Source organism: Muscardinus avellanarius, assembly GCF_963383645.1.
Source record: "Muscardinus avellanarius genome assembly, chromosome: 14".
NCBI classification, from domain to species: domain Eukaryota; kingdom Metazoa; phylum Chordata; class Mammalia; order Rodentia; family Gliridae; genus Muscardinus; species Muscardinus avellanarius.
This window is the reverse complement of record NC_137800.1, coordinates 45,329,080-45,349,183: the sequence shown is the minus strand read 5'-3', so window position 1 is coordinate 45,349,183 and position 20,104 is coordinate 45,329,080. Positions and strand designations below refer to the sequence as shown.

The 20,104-nt window shown below is 35.0% G+C and overlaps 1 protein-coding gene across 1 annotated transcript in view; it reads right to left on the bottom strand.

Moving 5' to 3' along the window:
- The window catches only part of DLC1 (DLC1 Rho GTPase activating protein), a gene marked incomplete at both ends in the record, with an annotated part of 393,015 nt that overhangs the window by 281,106 nt on the left and 91,805 nt on the right, over positions 1-20,104 (bottom strand). Inside the window, 2 exons of the mRNA XM_080710066.1 lie at positions 10,343-10,483; positions 17,807-17,956. Coding sequence (XP_080566192.1) covers positions 10,343-10,483; positions 17,807-17,956 — 291 coding nt within the window. The remainder of the gene's footprint in view (positions 1-10,342; positions 10,484-17,806; positions 17,957-20,104) is intronic.

Below are 20,104 nucleotides of genomic sequence, written 5' to 3'. Positions count from 1 at the left end.
CTCTCTCTCTTAAATTCTATCCCAATGCCTAGTACAGTAGTTCATATATAGACATTACTTCTTTATAGCATTTAGAAAAATAATGGGTTGGAACTCATGAAGTTAATAGTGCTAGAGTTCAACTACATTATAAGTTTAAAAAAAATTTCATTTAATTAAAAATATAGTATTATCTCATAAAAGTATAAAGAGTAATTAGATGGTCATATACATGGCTAATAATTTTGCTCTTTACTTTTTAAAATGAAGGCATGCTGTTTAATTTTATAAGAAAAGATTGTTATTAGTAGCAATCAAAATTTATCCTTTAACAAATATGTAATTTTTTTTATCTACGTAGCTAAATAGGAAATATTAAAAATACAGAAAAAATGCATGAAGAGCTGCCCACTGTAGTATTATATGTGTGCATGTGTGTTGGATTTAATACAGAGAGCAAAAAGCTATAAATTCATTACAAGTGGAATAAAGATCACACACATCTGAATCTACAAAATGCCAAAATCAAGTAAAGTACTTAATTAAGTATTTAAGCACTTAATTAAGTTCTTAAGCATAATGCCCCAAAAGATCTATCTAAAATCCAGTGTTCTGAAGTACTAAATTTATGTCACATTTAAACCCTAATTACTCAGGCCAGCAGGACCCTAGATCTGAGCTAAGTCCAGTTGTTTTGGTCTCCGGTCTGCCTCGGTTTCATTCTTTTGTTCCTAATCATCCCTTCAAAGGTTCAGGACTCTGTGACAAGAATGCAGTGCCTCAGCAGCAGGAAGTTCTGGAGGCACCCAAAGGGGACACTCTTAGAAATGAATCAGACATGCATCAGAAGCTTTTTGGACTCACAAAATTCCTCATCATTTTCTTCTTTCTAATAATTTATTTAGTGTGAATTTGAAACAAAATATGTGATATAAATTGTTCAAAGGTCAATATATAAAAGAGATAAAGGCAGTCTGGCTTAGTGAGGAAAGGTGAGGGCGAGGGTGCCCCAGAGTGCACAGTACAACAGCACTGGTTTATTTGGTTATTATTGCTTGTTTGTAAAATTCTCTGCATTTCACATCGTAGTTAATTAGGTAAATGCCTCTTGAGTAAATTACTGTAGTATTTATATGAAGAATGGACCTTCTAAATGAATCAACAAAACAACAAAAACAGAAAATGGATAAAGCAATGTGCAGTACAAAGGAAACACAATTAAGAGTCAATTTCATGAACATCAATAGGTTTTGCTTTGCAAGGATCTACCAACCCAGGAGGTCATCTGGATTATACCACACAGTTCTAGAGCAAAGACTAGGAAGCCACTTAAAAACAGCAGTGACAAGTAAATCTAAAGAGTAATGAACACTGGTATGTGAGCACACCTGCAATCCCAGCTGCTCAGAAGGATAAGGAGGATTGCAGGTTCCAGGCCAACCTGGGCAATTTAGTGAGACTGTCTCAAAATCAAAAGGCCTGAGGTGCAGCTCAAAGGTAGAGAGTATGCCTAGTATGTGTGAGACCTTGAGCCCTTGGGTTCAAGCTGCAGGACAAAAAAAAAAAAAAAAAAAAAAAAAAAGTAAAGAGAGAGAGAGAGATTCAGAGAGAGAGAGAGATTGATTCAGAGAGAGAGATTGATAGAGAGAGAGAGAGAGAGAGAGAGAGAGAGAGAGAGAAGAAACCAGTATAAAGTATTGATTTAAGCAGACAATATAAAATGTTCACTAAATAACACAATGGTGTCTCAGGACATAATGGGGATACAGAGTAAATAATTTGCTCATTTTCATTATTTTGCTGTATGACTCCAGATGTTTAAAGGCGTGATTTTTAGAATAAATGGTTGGTTGATGTTTTTAATTTTTTCCTTTGGAAATCTTGGTGTGGTAGACCCAGCTCACAACTATAGTCAAGAAGGCCCTCTGTGTAGACTTTGTCTGCTTGCAGGGATTTCACTGGAAATCCCTGGTTAAACATTTCTTTAAGAAGTAAGCACAGAGTTCATCAAAGGCCAGAGGTAGAATTAATTATCAATCTATTGGCATGAAAGAAGAAAAATAGAGGAACATATTACATATGTAATTAGAGCTTTGGGACAACTATATTTGAAATAAGGAAAGTAAGGACTCTGCAAATGGCTTCTTGGTTATTATTACTGTTCAGTGCTATGAATTATATTCTCGGTCACTGTGATGTGGCGTACTCTTGGCTTTCCATTTTATATTGGAGAGAAATAACTGGAAGTTGTTATTTCTCTTGGATGAGAATGAGAGCTGGATTTGAGAAGTCACATCAGCACATGGAAAAATCAAATTTTTCTCATTGTAATGATGATAACATGCAAAGCACTATTCATATGACCGCATCTTAGGTCACAGAGATGATTTTTTAATATTGTGTCTTGTCAAAATGGAACCTATTCAATTTTAATTGTTCCATCATTCATATGTGTTTTTTTTTTAACTTTTTCTTTTGGTTTTAGGAATTCTATTTTGAACATCTCATCAACCAGAGCACTGTGAACCAAACAAAAAAGGGGAAAAGACAGATTTGCCAACCCCCTGAAATTACTTAAGTATGATGTGCTCAGAGTTTAATATCAGCATTCAGTATATCTGGGTAAAAGTTACTTAGTCTTGGCAAAATAGAATTCAAATTCAAATCGCAGAGATACATGTGAGGAGGTCTTTATGAAGATAAATAACCTATCCCAAAACGGACTGTCATGAGCTAACATGTGAATAGATTGGAAACAGATGTTAGAATCTTAAAACACCAAAAAATGGGGCTATTTCAAATTTATATTAAATATAAAAGTAAATATCTATGGAAAATGTTTTTATTTTTCAAACCCCAAGGCAATGTGTTACAATTTTTATTATTTTAAAATCCAAAATATGTGAATGAAATTCTCTATGCTTTTAAGTCATGAAATTTTAATAAATACCTCATAATAATCATTGAATAGATTCATGTTTAGGAACTCTTTTCCCCAACTCTCTGGTGGCTAAGTATTTCTTTAAAGCTATAAAAATTTTTCCCCATCTTTCTTATAAACAATGAAGAGTTTAGTGGACAGAGGCAAATATTTCCATAAAAATCCACATACTTTAATGTTACTGGCCAGTAAGTCCAAACAAAATTACCACATTAAAAGCATTACAATCAAAGGCATTTTTCTAAGACCACCACATTTTTGTTTGAATTTATTAGTTGTAACAGTACTAATTCAAGTTTTTTTTTTTTTTTAATTTCAGGTGACATTGCCTCAAAATTTTCTTTAAAAATTCTGTGGATGTCATTTTCTCCTTTACTATACTATTTTCTTTTCTTAGGATGTGAAAGCTAATAATATAATATGTGACATTATGGAATACTACTTGAATTCTAGCCAGTTTATATATTATCATGATTTTTTCCACAAGGCTTCAGTAAAATGGAAACATTTGTAGTTGGTATGTGTAGAAAAAACAGTGTTTTATCCCTCTATTTTGTTTCAATTATTTTGATATTTATTTTCTGAGGTGCTAGGGATCAGGCTCTGGGTCTCATGTATGCTAGACAAGTGCTATACCACTGAACTATACATTCAGCCCACTATTGTATTTTAGATAGTAGAGAGTATTAGAGAAATTTACTAGCCTTGTTAAAATTAATCTGATAATGATTTATGCAAAATATATAATAATCAGGTAACAAAACATTGCTATTACTAAAATAAATTGTGTGAAATGAAACTTTAGAACGTGTAGTTTAGGTTACAGAATCTACAAGCTTTTTTTCAGTTTAATGCCTACCTTAATATATTAGAAGCAGAATGATTGTAGTTTGATGATCACATTTCTAAGATCTGTGATTGCATCTAGACACAAAACCTGATTTACATTGAAACTATTATGGGGAGTACTTGGGGTTATTCTTTTATTTTGGGGGTTAGTTTAGTTTTTATTTATATGTTGTATAATTAGATAAAACATGATATTCTATGATTCCATAGAAGAATCCATTGTTACATGAAGTGTAGTCTAGTTTATTACAGAAGTATTAAGTACAGTGGGTATCCCATTAGGAAATAAACACAAACATATTAATGTCCACTAATGTGCCTGAAATGTATTTATTGTTTGTTCCAAGGATGTTAATGTGTATTACAGTGTTTTTACTGGATAATCATAAAAACTCAAACACAGCATTTCTTTATGGGAATTTTCAGAGTTCTTTGAGAATATGATGAAGCTATTGACAATTTTCCCAGAAATGTGTAAATGTTGACATATATAGAGAATTTAAAATAAAATTTCAGAGGCTTCAGGGATCCTTGAACTCCAGAATAAGATTTTTTCCCCTCTAATTCCTTGGTAACATCAAAGGAAAAATATGTATACACACAAAGAGAAACATATGCCCATATAAACAAATGTACATGTTTATGTCCCTCAATATAACTTGACATATACGTATATATTATATCCATATATATATTATATCCACATATATATTATATCCATACACACATAAACACATATGTAAGATCTGTGGTTGGTATCTAGACAATGATTAGAAGAATAGTGTACACCATGCTCTGAAGAGCCAGCTGTTTTTTATTGTTTCATAGAATTGGTCTTACATACTTTAATTTTATTTTTTGGTACCTAAGGTTGAACCCAGGAACAATCTAACTCTAAGCTACATCTCCGGTTCTTTTCATTTATATTTTGAAACAGAATCTCATGAAGCTGCTTGAGGGTCTTGCTAAGTTGCTGAGGCTGGCCTTGAGCCTGTGGTCCTCCTGTCTCAGCCTCCCAAGTACAGGGATTACAGGTGTGCACTGACATAGGTGACTTGTTTGTATACACTTAAACGTTAGTAATATTTTGCTTCTGACATTTCAAATCAATTTCTATTCATTCTATAGTCAGGTGAATTTCTGTCTAAAACTGTTCAGGATTATTGAAGACCTAGGTGCAGTCCTGGCCCACTCTTACTAGCAGTGAGACTTTAGGCACCTTGTATTGGTTATTCTAAGTCCCAGTTTCCTCCTCTATGGACTGTAGACAGTAACAGCGTTCACTTCAAGGCCTTTCATGAGGTTCCACAGAGCTGTACCATATGAGTCCATACAGCAGCATCTGTCGTGCACTGTACGCTCCATACGTGCCTCTCCTAATTCTGAATAGAATTATTCCATGAGTAGAAAAAATTTTATCCATAATTATTAACAGATTAAAACTTTTGGATTTTTTCTAAAATTTATATTCTGTGGCTTTTACTTGTACTAAGTATAGATTCAGAGAAATATTTTGAGTGACAACTGGTGGTCTTCTGTGCAAAATAGCCAGGTATAAATTGGTCATTTCAAGAGTAACACAATAGATCATATCTCATTGAATGACATGGAAACCAGGAACATAAGATATAGTTTTAAAGTAACTTAAACTTGAATAATATTAATTAAAACAACAATGCCAAATTATTACACAAGGCCATCACCCTCAATGTTCTCCTATATCAAAACCTAAATGCTTTTTAGAGAGGACAATGTTATTATTAGGTGAACGTCAGGTTGGCAAAACTACTGTTTGCTTCTGTTATGCCAGAGGGGGAAAATCAATAGATTGTATGTAAGTTTCTCACCAATCCAACTTCAGCAAAAACAGTTGTGTTTTGGGGCTCATATTGAGGAGATTTTTTTTTTCAGCAGTAGTTTAGACTGACCATGGAATTTTTTGAATTGTCAGTAAAAGAAGCTAAAATACCAGATTGGATATGACATTGGAATCTTTTCTTTTTTAAAGTCATCCAGAAATGCTCATGGTCTCACAGTGATGGACGTACCACTGAGGCTTTATTTTGGCCATCTTCTATCAGCGTTGAGCAGGATTTGTTCCGGACCATTCTTGAAAGGAATTAGCTCTACCTACCCGGGTGTCATGTTGCCAGTTCTGGGCTCTTGCCCCTCCAAGAGCTGATGGTCCTCATCATCATCTCTCAGCCTTATTTTAGTAACAGTGGTCAAAAGACTAGAGATGTGTTCAGCCTCTGTGATTACAGCTGTTGCTGCTACCTTGAACTGGAATAAGTTTTTATCTGGCTTTTTCAACCTGTGGCAATTATATTGAAGGTTAATAATTCATGCTGTTTTGATGTTTTCAATAAAAGGGTTGTTTTGTAACTCCAATGTGCAGTACTTTCTGATATCCATGCTAATATATGCCAGTTTCTTTAGGTTGTTTAGGATATACTCAAAGCTGCACTGTCACAACTTGCTCAGATGAGTCCAGTTCCCATCACTGTTATTGAAATCCTCTGTGTCAGCAGGTAACTAAAAGAGTTTCTTGGGTGGGAGCCAAGGCTAAGTTAAAAATCACATCCTTGTATAACTTGATGATGTTCTGTTACTCTGCACAGTGGAATGCGAGACTCTTCTTGTTCCTCCAGATATCTATTTTACAAATAAAATATGTTCTTTCCTTGAGGCTTGGTCTCTTTATTAATGTATAATTATTAGTGATTTAATGAATACTTGCATTTACAACTATCTTTAAGAAAAACAGCCACAAAAAAACTCTGAAACAGAGAAAAACTGAAAGTATTTCCTCTAAGATCTGGAAAAAATAAGGTTGTTCACTTTCACCACTTTTATTCAACAAAGTGCTGTGAGTTTCAATCAGAGCTATTAGGCAAGAGAAAGAAATAAAGGGCATCCAGATTGAAAAGGAAGTCAAATTATTTCTGTTTGTAGATGACATATTTTTTGGTAGAGAACACTTCAGACCTCATAAAAATATTGGAATGTTTCAACAATTCAGTAAAATCTCAGAATACAAAACCCACATGCAAAATAAGTAGCATATTGGCTAAAAGAGAACTGACAAATTGTAATCCCATTCTCGAAAGTCACACACACGAAAATAAAATATATAGGAATAGATTTAATCAAGGGCTAAAAAGATCTCTACAAAGGAAATTTTTTTAAAAAGGAGAGAGACATACATGAAGAAAGAGAGAGAGAGAGAGAGAGAGAGAAGACCCATGTTCATAGATTAGAAGAATAAATATTGTTAAAATATCCATCCTATCCAAAGTGTTCTACAGATGTATAGCAATCCCCATCAAAGTACCAATGGCATTCTGCACAGAGTAAAAAAGAATTACAAAATTCATATAGAATCTCAAAAGACTCAGAATAGCCAAAGAAAACCTGAGCAAAAAGAATAACAACTAGAAGTGTCACAATATTTTGAAAGATATTACAAAGCTATAGTACTCAAAACAGCATAATAGTGAAATACAAACAGACATATTCCATGGAACAGAATAGAAAATACAGAAATAAATCCATGTATTTATGGCCAACTGTCTTTTGACAAAGGGTCCAAGAGCATACCTCAGAGAAAAGTCTTTTCAATAAGTGATGCTGGGAAAATTAGATACACATACAGAAGAGGAAAACCAGACTGCCATTCATTGCAGAAAAATAAATTAATTCAAAATGGACCAAAGTCTTGACTATAAGACTTGAAGCAGACAAATAATTTTTTTTAAAAAAGCATACACCACAAAAGCAAAACTAGACAAGTGATATTACATAAAATTAGGAAGAAATTTGGTTAAATTCACTTCTTTGACAGCAAAGTGCTTCTTTTGGGATATTTTTCAAGGCCCGCTGGGGAATCTTACTAATTTATAGAGTTCAGAAGCTGAGTAGAGTTGCATGTCTAGTTGTCTAACTCTGCTTGTGGTGTTGACCAAGATGGCTAGGCAGTTTGTAGCTGAATGAAGTGGAATATTGCTTTTGGAGACTGAGTCAATTGGAGAATGATTCTCATTGCTTGCTGACTAGTAAACTGTGACAGGATTATTAAACCTTGACTCTGCTTCCAGGCAAGTCACATCTGAATACCCAGGTACTATTCATATTCTATTTTTTTCAAAGTTCACAATTTTTTAGTAAATATTTTATTTGGGGCACATGAATGAAACAATTTTCTCTTTAATATTTGAATTAAATATTTCTTTAACTGTGACTGCTTGGGGAATAGTTTGGTCAACTGACATAACAAAGAATGAAATATGAACAACGAATTAATTGCAGAATACTCCAAAGGATTTGTTCTGGGAAAACTGATGGGCTTGTGTTTCTCATCACCCAACTTTACTGAAAATGGTTATCAGACAATAATTCATGTACCTCTGTGTACCTGTATCTACCACATTTATAAATACGTGGATATTGAAGAAAGACTAAGGAACTACACACACAGTTGCATGCATTATAGTGAACAATGCAGTGCTCACATTGTGAAATAAATATATATGTTTCAAGGTAAAAATAAGTGGATATCATTGGTAGTTATTCTAAAATAAAAGATTAACATAAAACAAGTATAAGCCAGTCTCAGAAACTCAAGGGTTGTATGTTTTTTTCTCATATATGGAAACTAGAGAACAAATAGGAAACATAAGGGACTTTGTAAAATGTGGATGGAGACCAGTGAGAGGGGGTTGGGGAAAGATGTGGAAGAGGGAAAATGATTAATGAAGGGAACACTTCAAATAATGCTTTGGCAATATATAAAAGTATTAATATCAGTTTGCTAACAGGTATGGTGAGGAAAGCGTGGGAGTGGAGTGGGATGTGAAAGGAAGCACACCAAGAGCCGTGTGTGTGTGTGTGTGTGTGTGTGTGTGTGTCCATGTGTGTATCACATTGAACCCCACTATGATATATAATTGCAATACACTAATAAAATTATATACATAAAAAAGAACTGTGCTGCAAGATACTAGCAGGTGCTTTAAAAATGCAAGTTAAAGCAGAAATGGCTTTATAACGCAATTCCCTTACCCACATCTCCAGTGTTTAAAAAGGTAATTCTCCAATGATCCTAAAAATATTCAAGTTAAAACTCCTAGGAGAGTGTATTTTAAAGTCTTTTCTTAATCAGAATGTGGTAAATGATACCCTCAGGTTTCATTATGAAAAGGAAGAGCAGCATTTATTTCATTGTAACCTATCAACTGGAGCAATTTTTTGCTAAGCCTGTTTTTTCAATGTATCAGAAGTGGCACTGTGCAGTACACATGCTGCACTATCACGGCTCATTGAATTTCATTAAATACCTACCTCTCTTTGCTAGAATGTAAGCTATTGAAAGACAGAAAATACGTTTTATTCCTCTAAGTCTTTTTTCATCTAGCATAGTCCACAGCATGTAATAGGTGTTCAATAAATGTTTATCAGCAAAAATATGCAGCATAAATAATAATAGGGAAATTTTCACATAAATATTAAGGACTGACCTATCTACTTTAAATAATGTATTTTAATTTTTCTTGAAGTCACAGTAAATCTACCTTGTTTTAAATCCAGAGTATTCTCTGTTGAGTCCTAATTTAGAACTATAATTTATGTTAAAGGCAGGCAAACAAGCAATCCAAACTCATTTCTCTGTGTTAAGCTAACATGGGCATTTAAAAAAAATAATACAACACTATGATTTTCACTAAACTAGGAAAGGTTATTTTGGAACTGCTTGGACTTTAGATATTCGAAGTAGTAATTACTTCCTCCATAAATGTTACCTTTAAAGTCAAATACCATTTTGCTGTTTCAGTTAGCTTTTTACTTAGAGGAAAATGTCTTCTGTTCACAATTTACCATGCTGTATTATTCTATGCATTAACTCTCCTTTTAATTTGTTTTGGTAGCATTGTAAAGTCAAATGAAGCATTATCATCCTTATGATAGTAGCTTGTACTATATCATTTTAATACCCACAGCAAATATATCCCCATCTCTATCATATCTATATCTATATCTATCTATCTATCATTATCTATAATCTATCTATTATTGAAGTTTAGAGAGAAATTTTTCCAGCTAGTAAGTGTTCGGTCAGAATACTAATGCGTGGTGGCGCACGCTTGTAATCCCCGGGCTTAGGAGGCGGAGACAGGAGGATCACGCAGGTTCGAAGCCAGCCATGCTGGCTTAAGAGACCCTGTTTCCAAATAAAATATAAAATAGGTCTTGGAGTGTAGCCTGGAGGTAGAAGGGTTCCATCCGCAGTACCACCCCCTCCAAAAAAAAGTATAATAATGCAAAAAAAAAAAAACTAACTCTTAATTTTGCATTCTTGGTTCTTTGAAGTTCTGCGTATTTAGTAAGCTAATTTAATCACCATATTTGAATAGTTCCAGACAGCTTGTTTTCATGAAGGAATTGTGGTACTGATCAAGCAAACAAACTTACGTGCAAGTCAACAGAGATAAGACTCCAAGAATATTTCTCCTATACTGGATGAGTGAGAAATCAACTCTTACCTTCCATACCAAGACTGACTTATTTACAACTTACCATAGCCTTGGGTTTGGTTCCAGAACAGGTCACTGGGGTGGAAGATGGTAGATCAGTGGACTCCACATTAGAAGACAAGTTAACTTGGGTCTGGTTTCTTGAAACAGTGTCTGCTCCATTTTCTGATCCTGATTCCAGATCCTATTGAAAACAAGTGCATCGCTATGAAGGACACGGGACTGCTCCTTGTGCTCCTCCTTCCTGAACCCCAGCACCTTTCCCTTCCTCTCTCTTTCAGGGTGGCTGACATGGACATGACACTCATAATCATGGGATTTTGCAATAACAATTTTACTTTTCTGATGTTCTGAACATACTTGAGAAAGAGGTAACATACTACATGGATAATTCAGTGGCTTAATGAGAATTGAAGGGCCAGTGGTTAGAGCTAGCGAGGGCACTGCAGTAAGAGGTAAGAAACCAGTACACACCCCTCCCTCACTTGAGTAAACTCATGTAACCCACACACAACAAAGTGCTCCCCAGGGACACTGTGCCCGGCTTATGAAAATAGAGTTAATTTCTCCTCTCTTCACTCTCTGTTCCAATTAGATCTCCACAATTACACTTAAGGCAATAGTCTAGAAGCCTTTAGCTCTTGTGTATGTAATGAACTATGCTCTACCTGAGGGCAGAAATTATATTTTGTCATGGGTGATTAAATTACCTCATTTAAAACTGGGGATAACAATAATATACACTCATAGAATTTTATGAGGATTATGCAAGACATGAAATAATTTTCACTGAATGTTAGCCATTACTATAAATATTATTAATATCATTAAGTATTCTTAGTACCTATTGCTCAGATGTCTGTTGAATGGATACAATCACTTGGCAACTTCCACCAAGACTATGCATTTAATTTATCAAATGTTCTGTCTGAATTACAAGTGACCCAGCTGCAGGCAGGAGTGGAAGAAAGCAGCGAAGGCCCAATGTGCTTTTAACCAGAGAAAATAATGAGTTACATATTTCCATGTCTGATCAACCTTGCCATGGTCTGCATGGTCAAATGTCTTCTGTGCACTCCAACTCTCTGATTTAATGCACTACTATTCTCTTGGTTCTTAATGTGTTCGGCCATCCTGGCTGTTTATCAGTTCTTGTAATATACCAGTTTTTGTGATCAATCAGTTCTCACAGCAAGAGCTATATCCTAGCCTTGATACTTCAGGCCAAAATCTCTGGTCAATAGCTACAGTATACCATTCTTTGTGTTAAAACCACATTACCTCATCTTTATCTATCTATCTATCTATCTATCTATCTATCATCTATCTGCCTATTCACGTAACCAGTCCTCTTCCTCCTCCTCCTCCTCCTCCTCTTCCTCCTCCTCCTCTTCTTCTTCTTCTTCTTCTTCTTCTTCTTCTTCTTCTTCTTCTTCTTCTTCTTCTTCTTTTCTCTTCTCTCTCTCTCTCTCTCTCTCTCTCTCTCTCTCTCTCTCTTTTAAAGAATTTATATTGGTGCATTGTAATTATACATCATAATGAGATCTTGAATAATAGGAACATATATGCAGCACTCCACTTCTTCTGCTACTTGATAATTTGGTATATGTACATAAATTATCAGTCCTTTCTTTTTATAATCTTGTTTATGCATCACAGAATCAGATTCACTCTGTTACACACTGATATATCCCCAGGTCTCAGAATAGTGCCTGGCAGAAAGAACACTGTCACTTAATACTGTTTTATGAAAAAACAACTAGATTGACAGATATGAATGCCTTTCCTTTCTTAGACTCCACACTATAAGGAGTTTTGTTTTTCCTATAAAATTATAAATCAATAGCATCAAAACTCATTTTTTCCAGTTGGAATGATACAGAAAACATATGATAATGAACAATTTTTGGGAGAGGGAGAGATTGACAAATATGAATGACAAATATGATTGAGAGAGAAGAGAGAGAGAGAGCGCGAGAGAGAGCGAGAGCGAGAGCGAGAGAGAGAGAAAGACAAATGTATAACTATTGCTGGGCACGGTGGTGCACACTTGTAATCCCTGCTCTTGGGAGGTGGAGACAGGAGGATTGCACAGGTTTGAAGCCAGCACGCTGGCTTAAGAGACCCTGTTTCCAAATAAAAAAATAAAAAAAATAGGTCTGGCAGTATAACCCGGAGGTAGAAGGATTTCCAGGAACCCCAGTACCACCACCAAACCAAACCAAACCAAACCAAACAAAACAAAACGATAACCAAATTTCTAATGCATGAAGTGGCTTCAGATCAGGGAAATTTTATTTACTTATTTTTTTTTTTTTTTGCATGGGCTTTTCTGATAGATGTGGAAGTAAGTATCACTTAGTCTGTGGCCTTTGGAAAATACCACTACTCATCTGAGTGACAACAGATAAGTAATTTACCTTTTTTAAAGCTCAAGTTTCTCATTTTAGGACTCTCAAAAGGATAAATGAAATGATGTAATATAAACATTAATGCTTGCCAAATGCTACTGTCTTCTTTTCCACCTGCCTACCCTCTGCCTGTCACTCTTCCTATGAGATTGGAAATGATTAGCCAGCTTGAGAGACTGACACGTGGTGGAAGCTTGGACAGAGTCGAGTTTTGGACTGAAAAGGAGAAAACCAAATAATGGTCTATGAGGAATCCACCAAGGTATAACTAGCTCTTATGGATTTACCTAAGCACCCTCTTCAAATCTTTATCTCTACCCTTATTTTAATATTTATTGTATGTTAAAGTCATTCGTAAGCACTCCAGCATGTATAATTCTTTCACATTTTTATTATGTGTGGAATTAATTTCAGCACTTTTTTCAAAAATACTCTCAATCTGGGTGGGGTGGAGGGGTCATTGTTTCATCGTGTGCCTTGTTTTTCCTGCCAAACTTTAAATTCACAGGGGAGTGGGATGGTAGGGAAAAGGCAGCATCTCCTCTGAATCTGGGACAGTGCTCTTTGGTGGATAATCAAGGTCATAATCATGCCATTATAATCTTCTTATTCCATGGCACAATTATAAAAAGAATGGAAAGTGCCTGTGGAAAAAATCTTGATGATGACAGAAGGTTAAAATTAACTTTAAATACCGAGGAGCAGAAATAAAGAGCAAGGGTGACCTAGAAAAACTTAAAGACCAAAAAGGAGTTTTGAGGGCTGAGGGATATGTCTTGTTTATCTTAATCCTACTGCCTGATGTGAGCACAAGAGAGGAAGGAAAAGAATTAACAACTACCAAACACATATTCTGTCATAGATCTGTGTAAAACATCATATACACATCTTTACGTTTACTCCTCCTAACAAGCCATGAATTAAGAAACTCTCTCTTTTCCCATGAACTTGCAGCTGAGAAATTAATTTGCTTATGTTCCTAGATAGTCAGTTATAAATCTGGCATTTGAACCAGATCTACAGCCACTGAGTCTCATAATGTTTCTTTTTTGAAAATTTTTATTAGTGCATTGTAGTCATACATCTTAATGGGGAACAAGATGGTAGAGGCGTACATGTACACACCACTCATTTAGCCCTTCTCCAATTCTCACTCCATTCCCTCTTAACTCCCTCCTTCTTATGTTTGGCATAGTGATTGACTTTAATATGTTTATGAATGTACTTCATGTACATTAGGGAATTTCCCTCTTTCCCCTCCCATCCCCTCAGGTCACCTTATTCATTCATCTGTAGTTTCTCCTTCTTTGCCTAGAATTCCTCCTATGACCCCTTTTTCTCTTTAACTTCTGCATATTAAGGAGAACATCTATCTTTTATTTTTTGTGACTGAATAATCTCACTTAGCATAATGTTCTGCAGTTCCATCCATTTCCCTGAAAATGGTATAATTTTTTTCTTCCTTATGGCTGAATAAAATTCTATTGTGTACATATCCCATAGTTTTGTAATCCATTCATTGGTTGATGGACATTTTGGCTGGTTCCATAGTTTGGCAATTGTGAATTGTGTGGTTATGACCATAGATACGCATGCATTAGTTTGGTAGTTTGGTTTCCATTCTTTTAGGTAGAAACCCAGAAGTGGCATTGCTAGATCATACAGCAGGTTCATTCCCATTCTACTGAGAATCCTTCATACTGTTTTCCAAAGTGGTTGCATTAATTTGTAACCCCACCAACAATGTATTAGAATTCTCACTTTTCTACATCCTCACCAGCATTTGTTGTTTTTATTTTGAATGATTGCCATTCTAGTGGGAGTTAGGGAAATCTCAGGGTAGCTTTGATTTACATCTCTTTGATTGCTAATGATGTTGAAAATTTTTTTCATACATTTCTTGGCCATTTGAATTTCTCCCCAACCTGAGGTTGTCCTTCTCCCCTCCCAACAATAAGTGTCCAGATTAACCATGCTATATTCATACTTTTACACATATTTGGATGTAGCTCCTCCATTAATCAATCTCAGCCTTCCTCCTCTCCTCTCCTTCCATTCTAGCTTTACTGAGGTTTCCCCTCCACTTTCTGGAGTCCCTCTGGCATTCCTAATACTCCCTAGTTTGGGCATATTAGAGAAAACATATGTCCCTTCTCTTTCTGTGCTTGACTAATCTCACTTAACATAATGTTCTCTAGTTCCTTCCATCTTCTTTCAAATGCTATTATTTTATTTTTCTTTATAGCTGAATAGAATTCCATTGTGTGTATTTCCCATAATTTTGCAATCCACTCATCTGTTGATGGAGATCTAGTGGTATAGCTGGATCAAATGGTGGATCTATTCCCAGTTTTCTAAGGAATCTCCATACTGATCTCTATAGTGGCTGAACTACTCTGCACTCCCACCAACAGTGTAAAAGAATTCCTCTTTCCCCACATTCTCACCAGCAATTGTTGTTTGATTTCTTTATGTTTGCCACTCTGATTGCGGTTAGATGGAATCTCAGCGTAGTTTTGATTTGCATCTGCCTGATAGCTAATGATGTTGAACATCTTTTCATGTATCTATTGGCCATTTGTATCTCTTCTTTTGTGAAATGTCTATTCATTTCAGTTGCCCATTTCTTGATTGGGTTGTTTGTTTTGCTAGTGTAGAGTCTTTTGAGCTCTTTGTATATTCTGCTATTAGCCCTCTAACAGAGTGGTGGTTGGTAAAGATCTCCCATTCTGTAGGCTTTCTCTTTAGGTTCTTGATGGTTTCCTTTAATGAGAAGAAACTTTTTAGTTTGATGCTATCCCACTTGTTAATTCTTGCTTTAATTTCCTGCACTTTAGAGGTCTTTTTGAGAAAGTTACTGCCTGTGCCTATATTTTGGAGTGTTGAGCCTATGCCCTCCTCTAGTAACTTCACAGTCTCTGGTCTAATTTCTAAGTCTTTGATCCATCTTGAATTGATTCCTGTTCATGGTGAGAGGTAAGGATTTAGTTCCATCTTTCTACAAATGGATAGCCAGTTCTCCCAGCACCATTTGTTGAAAAGGTTGTCATTTCTCCAGCTCCAGTGTATGAGTTTGGCCCTTTTGTCAACGATTAATTGACTATAGGTGTGTAGGTTTGTTTCTGTATCTTCTATTCTGTTCCACTGGTCTGTATGCCTGTTGTTGTGCCAATACCAGGCTGTTTTTACTACTATTGCTCTATAGTATAATTTGAAGTCAGGAGATTGTGATGCCTCCTGCATGGTTCTTATTGCTGAGAATTGCTTTGTCTATTCTTGGTCTTTTCTTCCTCCATATAAAATTTATGACTGATTTTTCTAGGTCTATGAAGAATGTCTTTGGTATTTTAATGGGAATTGCATTGAATCTTATAGATCACTTTTGGCAGAATGGCCATTTTGATGATATTTATTCTGCCTATCCATGAGCACAGGAGATCTTTCCATTTTCCAAGGTCTTCTTCAATTTCTTTCTTTAATGTTTTATAGTTTTCTCTGTAAAGGTCTTTTACATCTTTGGTTAGGTTTATTTCTAGGTATTTTATTGGTTTTGAGGTTATAGTGAATGGAGTTGTTTTCTTTATTTCTTTCATTGTGGATTCATTGTTGGCATAAAGAAAAGCAACTGATTTCTTTAGGTTGATTTTGTATCCTGCACCCAGCCCTCTTTCTTATTCTTTATTTTTAAAACAAGGTGCCACTAATTTGCAGAGGATCATGAGTCCAAGGCCAGCCTGGTCAACTTACCCAGACCCTGACTCAGAATAAAAAGTGAAAATGGCTTCAAAATGGCTTGTGAATTAGCTCAGCCTCTAAGTTTAATTCCAACTACTGCCAAAACAACAAAATGAAGAAAAACAACAGCAGCAAAAAAATAAAGATTCCCCTCCATGCAGAGCACTTAAAATAACAAGAACTTATTAAGTTAGCTCTTATTTCAACCTGTTTATTTATTTTAGAATCAATGGTAAAACTATACTACAAAGAACTGAGCATAGAATAGTTATGTTTCAGAAGTGCTTAAATTTATATATATATATATATATATATATATATATATATATATGATTTTCTACCTATTTGATCTCAGATAAATATAAATTTCTTAACTTATTGTGTTTATTATTTCATAAACAAGCCATCAAACAAGATTAATTGAAAAGGGATTCATGACTTAATTACAGATAAGAATCATCATCATTTATGTTAGCTAGGCCACTTAATATGAAGCTAACATTAGATATGTAAAATGTATAATCAATGTATAGTCAATTCTGAAATTTGTATTCTCTAAATTTTATTTTGAGTGTAGGAATCTTAGAGGAGTGTCCTATAAAATTAAAGTGCAACAGAATAGATTTCTCATCTATGTCCCCTTCATTAAATTTTACTGAGTAGATTTTAGAGTGTTATCAAGTTAATCTAATATAAATTCTTTTCTTATATTAACTGGGCTAGTTCAGCCAGTATCATCCACCCATCCATCCTCCATCCACTCAGCAAATACTTATTAAACATTTTCTTCATACAGTGTAAATCTGTGGGGCATTGGAACTAAAGTACTAAACAAAGTATACACAGTATTGCTAATGAAATCTTTGTCATGTCTGAAATGACTGCCAGTTAGGGTAACAGCTACAGCAAACAGTTTATAAATTTTAGGAAGCATAATTTCCCAAGGTGACCTTTTTCTGTTTAATGTGTGTATATATATGTCTTTTGGTGGTACTGGGGTTCCTGGAAACTCTTCTATCTCCGGGCTACACTCCCAGACCTATTTTATATTATTTTTATTTGGAAACAGGGTCTCTTAAACCAGCGAGGCTGGCCTCGAACCTGTACCATCCTTCTGTCTTTACCTCCCAAGCACGGGGATTACAAGTGTTTGCCACCATGCCCAGCTATTTTCTTTTTTTAATCACCTGTTCTTCTATGAAATCTCTGCAAGAGGCAGAGAAATACTTGAGTACTTTAATGATCCTCCATTTCATATATTAGTAGATGCCATTACCAAAGATGTTCTACTTTTAAGAAAGACTGTATGAAGTAAAGGAATATTATTCTTATAAAGAAAGAAGCAGGCATGGGAAACTTACAGGAACATGTCGCCGCAGGTTTGTTGGCGTGCTGGAGGGAGAGGAGCTGGTGCTGAGAGCATTCTCAATGTCCTGGTCAAGCTGGTCCAGTTTCATAATTAGCAGCACCATGGAGTCCAGCCGTGCTTTATCTCGGTCTTCTCTTATTTCCTGAGGAACAGAACATGTTGTTACTGAATGTGAAATGCCATTTCTTGGAAAGAATAAAAAGTTCCCTGTTCTTAATGTGACAAAAAGGATACCAGATAATGGGCAGTGTTCTTTGGGGGAAGTTCTGCATTATCAATGGGTTCTTCATGGCAAAAATACCGATCTAGTGCCAATCAAGCATTTTGCATGAATATTAGATATGTGAAAAAGAAATATAACAATAATGAGTGAAAATACATATTTTCTACTTTCGAAATAATAATTCTCGGGAAAGTTACACGTTCATTTTCTTTTTTTAGAGTACAAATAGATTATTTACAGGATACTAATTACTATTTGTGATTAGACATTTAAGGATGTGGATTAGAGAGTATTTTTGTCAGAATATTATGAATTTAATAAAACATTGTGAAAAACAGAATCAAGGCAAGTACTTGATTTGTGCACTGGGCCAATGTCCATGCAGGAGACCATTTACCTACTACTGCTTCAAGCTATGAGCCAATATTTCTTTCCAAGCTTTTCTTTGAATGTCTTTTTAAAAATTTTTTTGCAAATGCTTGTATAGAAATATGGAAATGACCATGATTACTTATTCTGAATATTCTATGACATAGCCAGTTTTTTGGAAATACTTTGGTTAACAGGAGCAGCTAAAGCTTCTTGTCAGCCATATAGGGTTACTCGGATATGGTTCTTCACTGTCCTTACGTGTTCAGATCAAGTCAGTACCAGGAGTGCTTTTCCAAATTCTTCTTGTTGTGCAAGGGGTCAGGGCTTGGTGGAAACAAAGAAAAATACCATGGAAAGTACAGAGAAGTTTTTTTTTAGAAGCAAAATATGTCAAGAGATATAATGGACCAGAATCAGACCTTCATAGGCATTATTTGTGACTAAGGTTACCAAACTCCCATCTGTCTGAGATATTTATTTGGTGAAATCAGGTTTAAGAGGACCACCAGTGGCCAACCTCAAAGGGAAAATAAGTCATGACAGAATCTTGAGGGCAGGTCTGTGCAAGGAAAGCAGGCTCGGGCTTTGCTTTGGTGATGGAATTAGAAATGAGGTGGAAATGAGGATTGCCTGAATCAGACCTTTTATTTTTGGCATTTCTTTTAATCCCTTTGAATACTCCAGCCACCATTAAGAGGCACTCCTAAAGAACAGAATGATTTCTGTGGATTAATATAATTCTACAGATGTCTCTATATCTTGTTTTATTGTGTGTGTAATTGGGATTGATCCCAGAGGCATTTTAACTCTGAGGCATACCCAAGCCATATTTACTTATTTTTTTATTTTTGTGGTATTGGGGATAGGAACCAGGGGCATTCTACCTTGGAGCTATACTCCCAGCCCTATTTTTTATTTTATTTTTTTTCTGGTTTGAAACAGAGTCTCACAGTGTTTTGAGGGTCTCAGTAAGTAGTTGAGGCTGGCTGAAAATTAATGATCCTCCTGTCTCAGCCTCCTGTGTACTGAAATTACAAGTGTGTGCCACCATGCCTGTCTTTATTATTTTTTTTAAAATAGGATTTCACTAATTTACTGCTTACTCCTATTCTCAAACCTGACATCCTCCTATTTCAATCTCCCAAGTACTGGGATTACAGTTGTGAATCATCAAACCAGGTAGTTTCTTTATCTTAAAAAGTGAGAGCAGATTGTTAGTATTACAAGGGCATCATATTTCAGATATAAAATAGTTTATTAAATTAAGTTGTTAGTGAAATAATTACTTAAGCTAATATTATATAAATGGCTTTTAAAAAATGAACTGTACTTATTTTAACCTATTAATATAAAATAAAAGAGTTATTCCTGTTTCCACAGACAGAATAATTTTGGGAATAAATTAAAAATTTTTTTGGACATGTGCTAATCTTCAAATGCTATGCAATTATTGTGACTTCAATTTATTTCTATTGTTCCTGCTGTTTCAAATACTTAATGAGGCTCTGACAGAGAATCATGAAGTCTTTTTATCATAGAATTTTATTGTGCTTAAAAGTGTCCATGATGTTTGCAAACAAATCTTAACCTTTCTGTATATCATATCCCTTAATGCTATAGAACATTGTTATATAAAGTATTCAAATATATATTATTTATCATAAAAGTCTGTGTTTAACCATAAATATTAGAGAT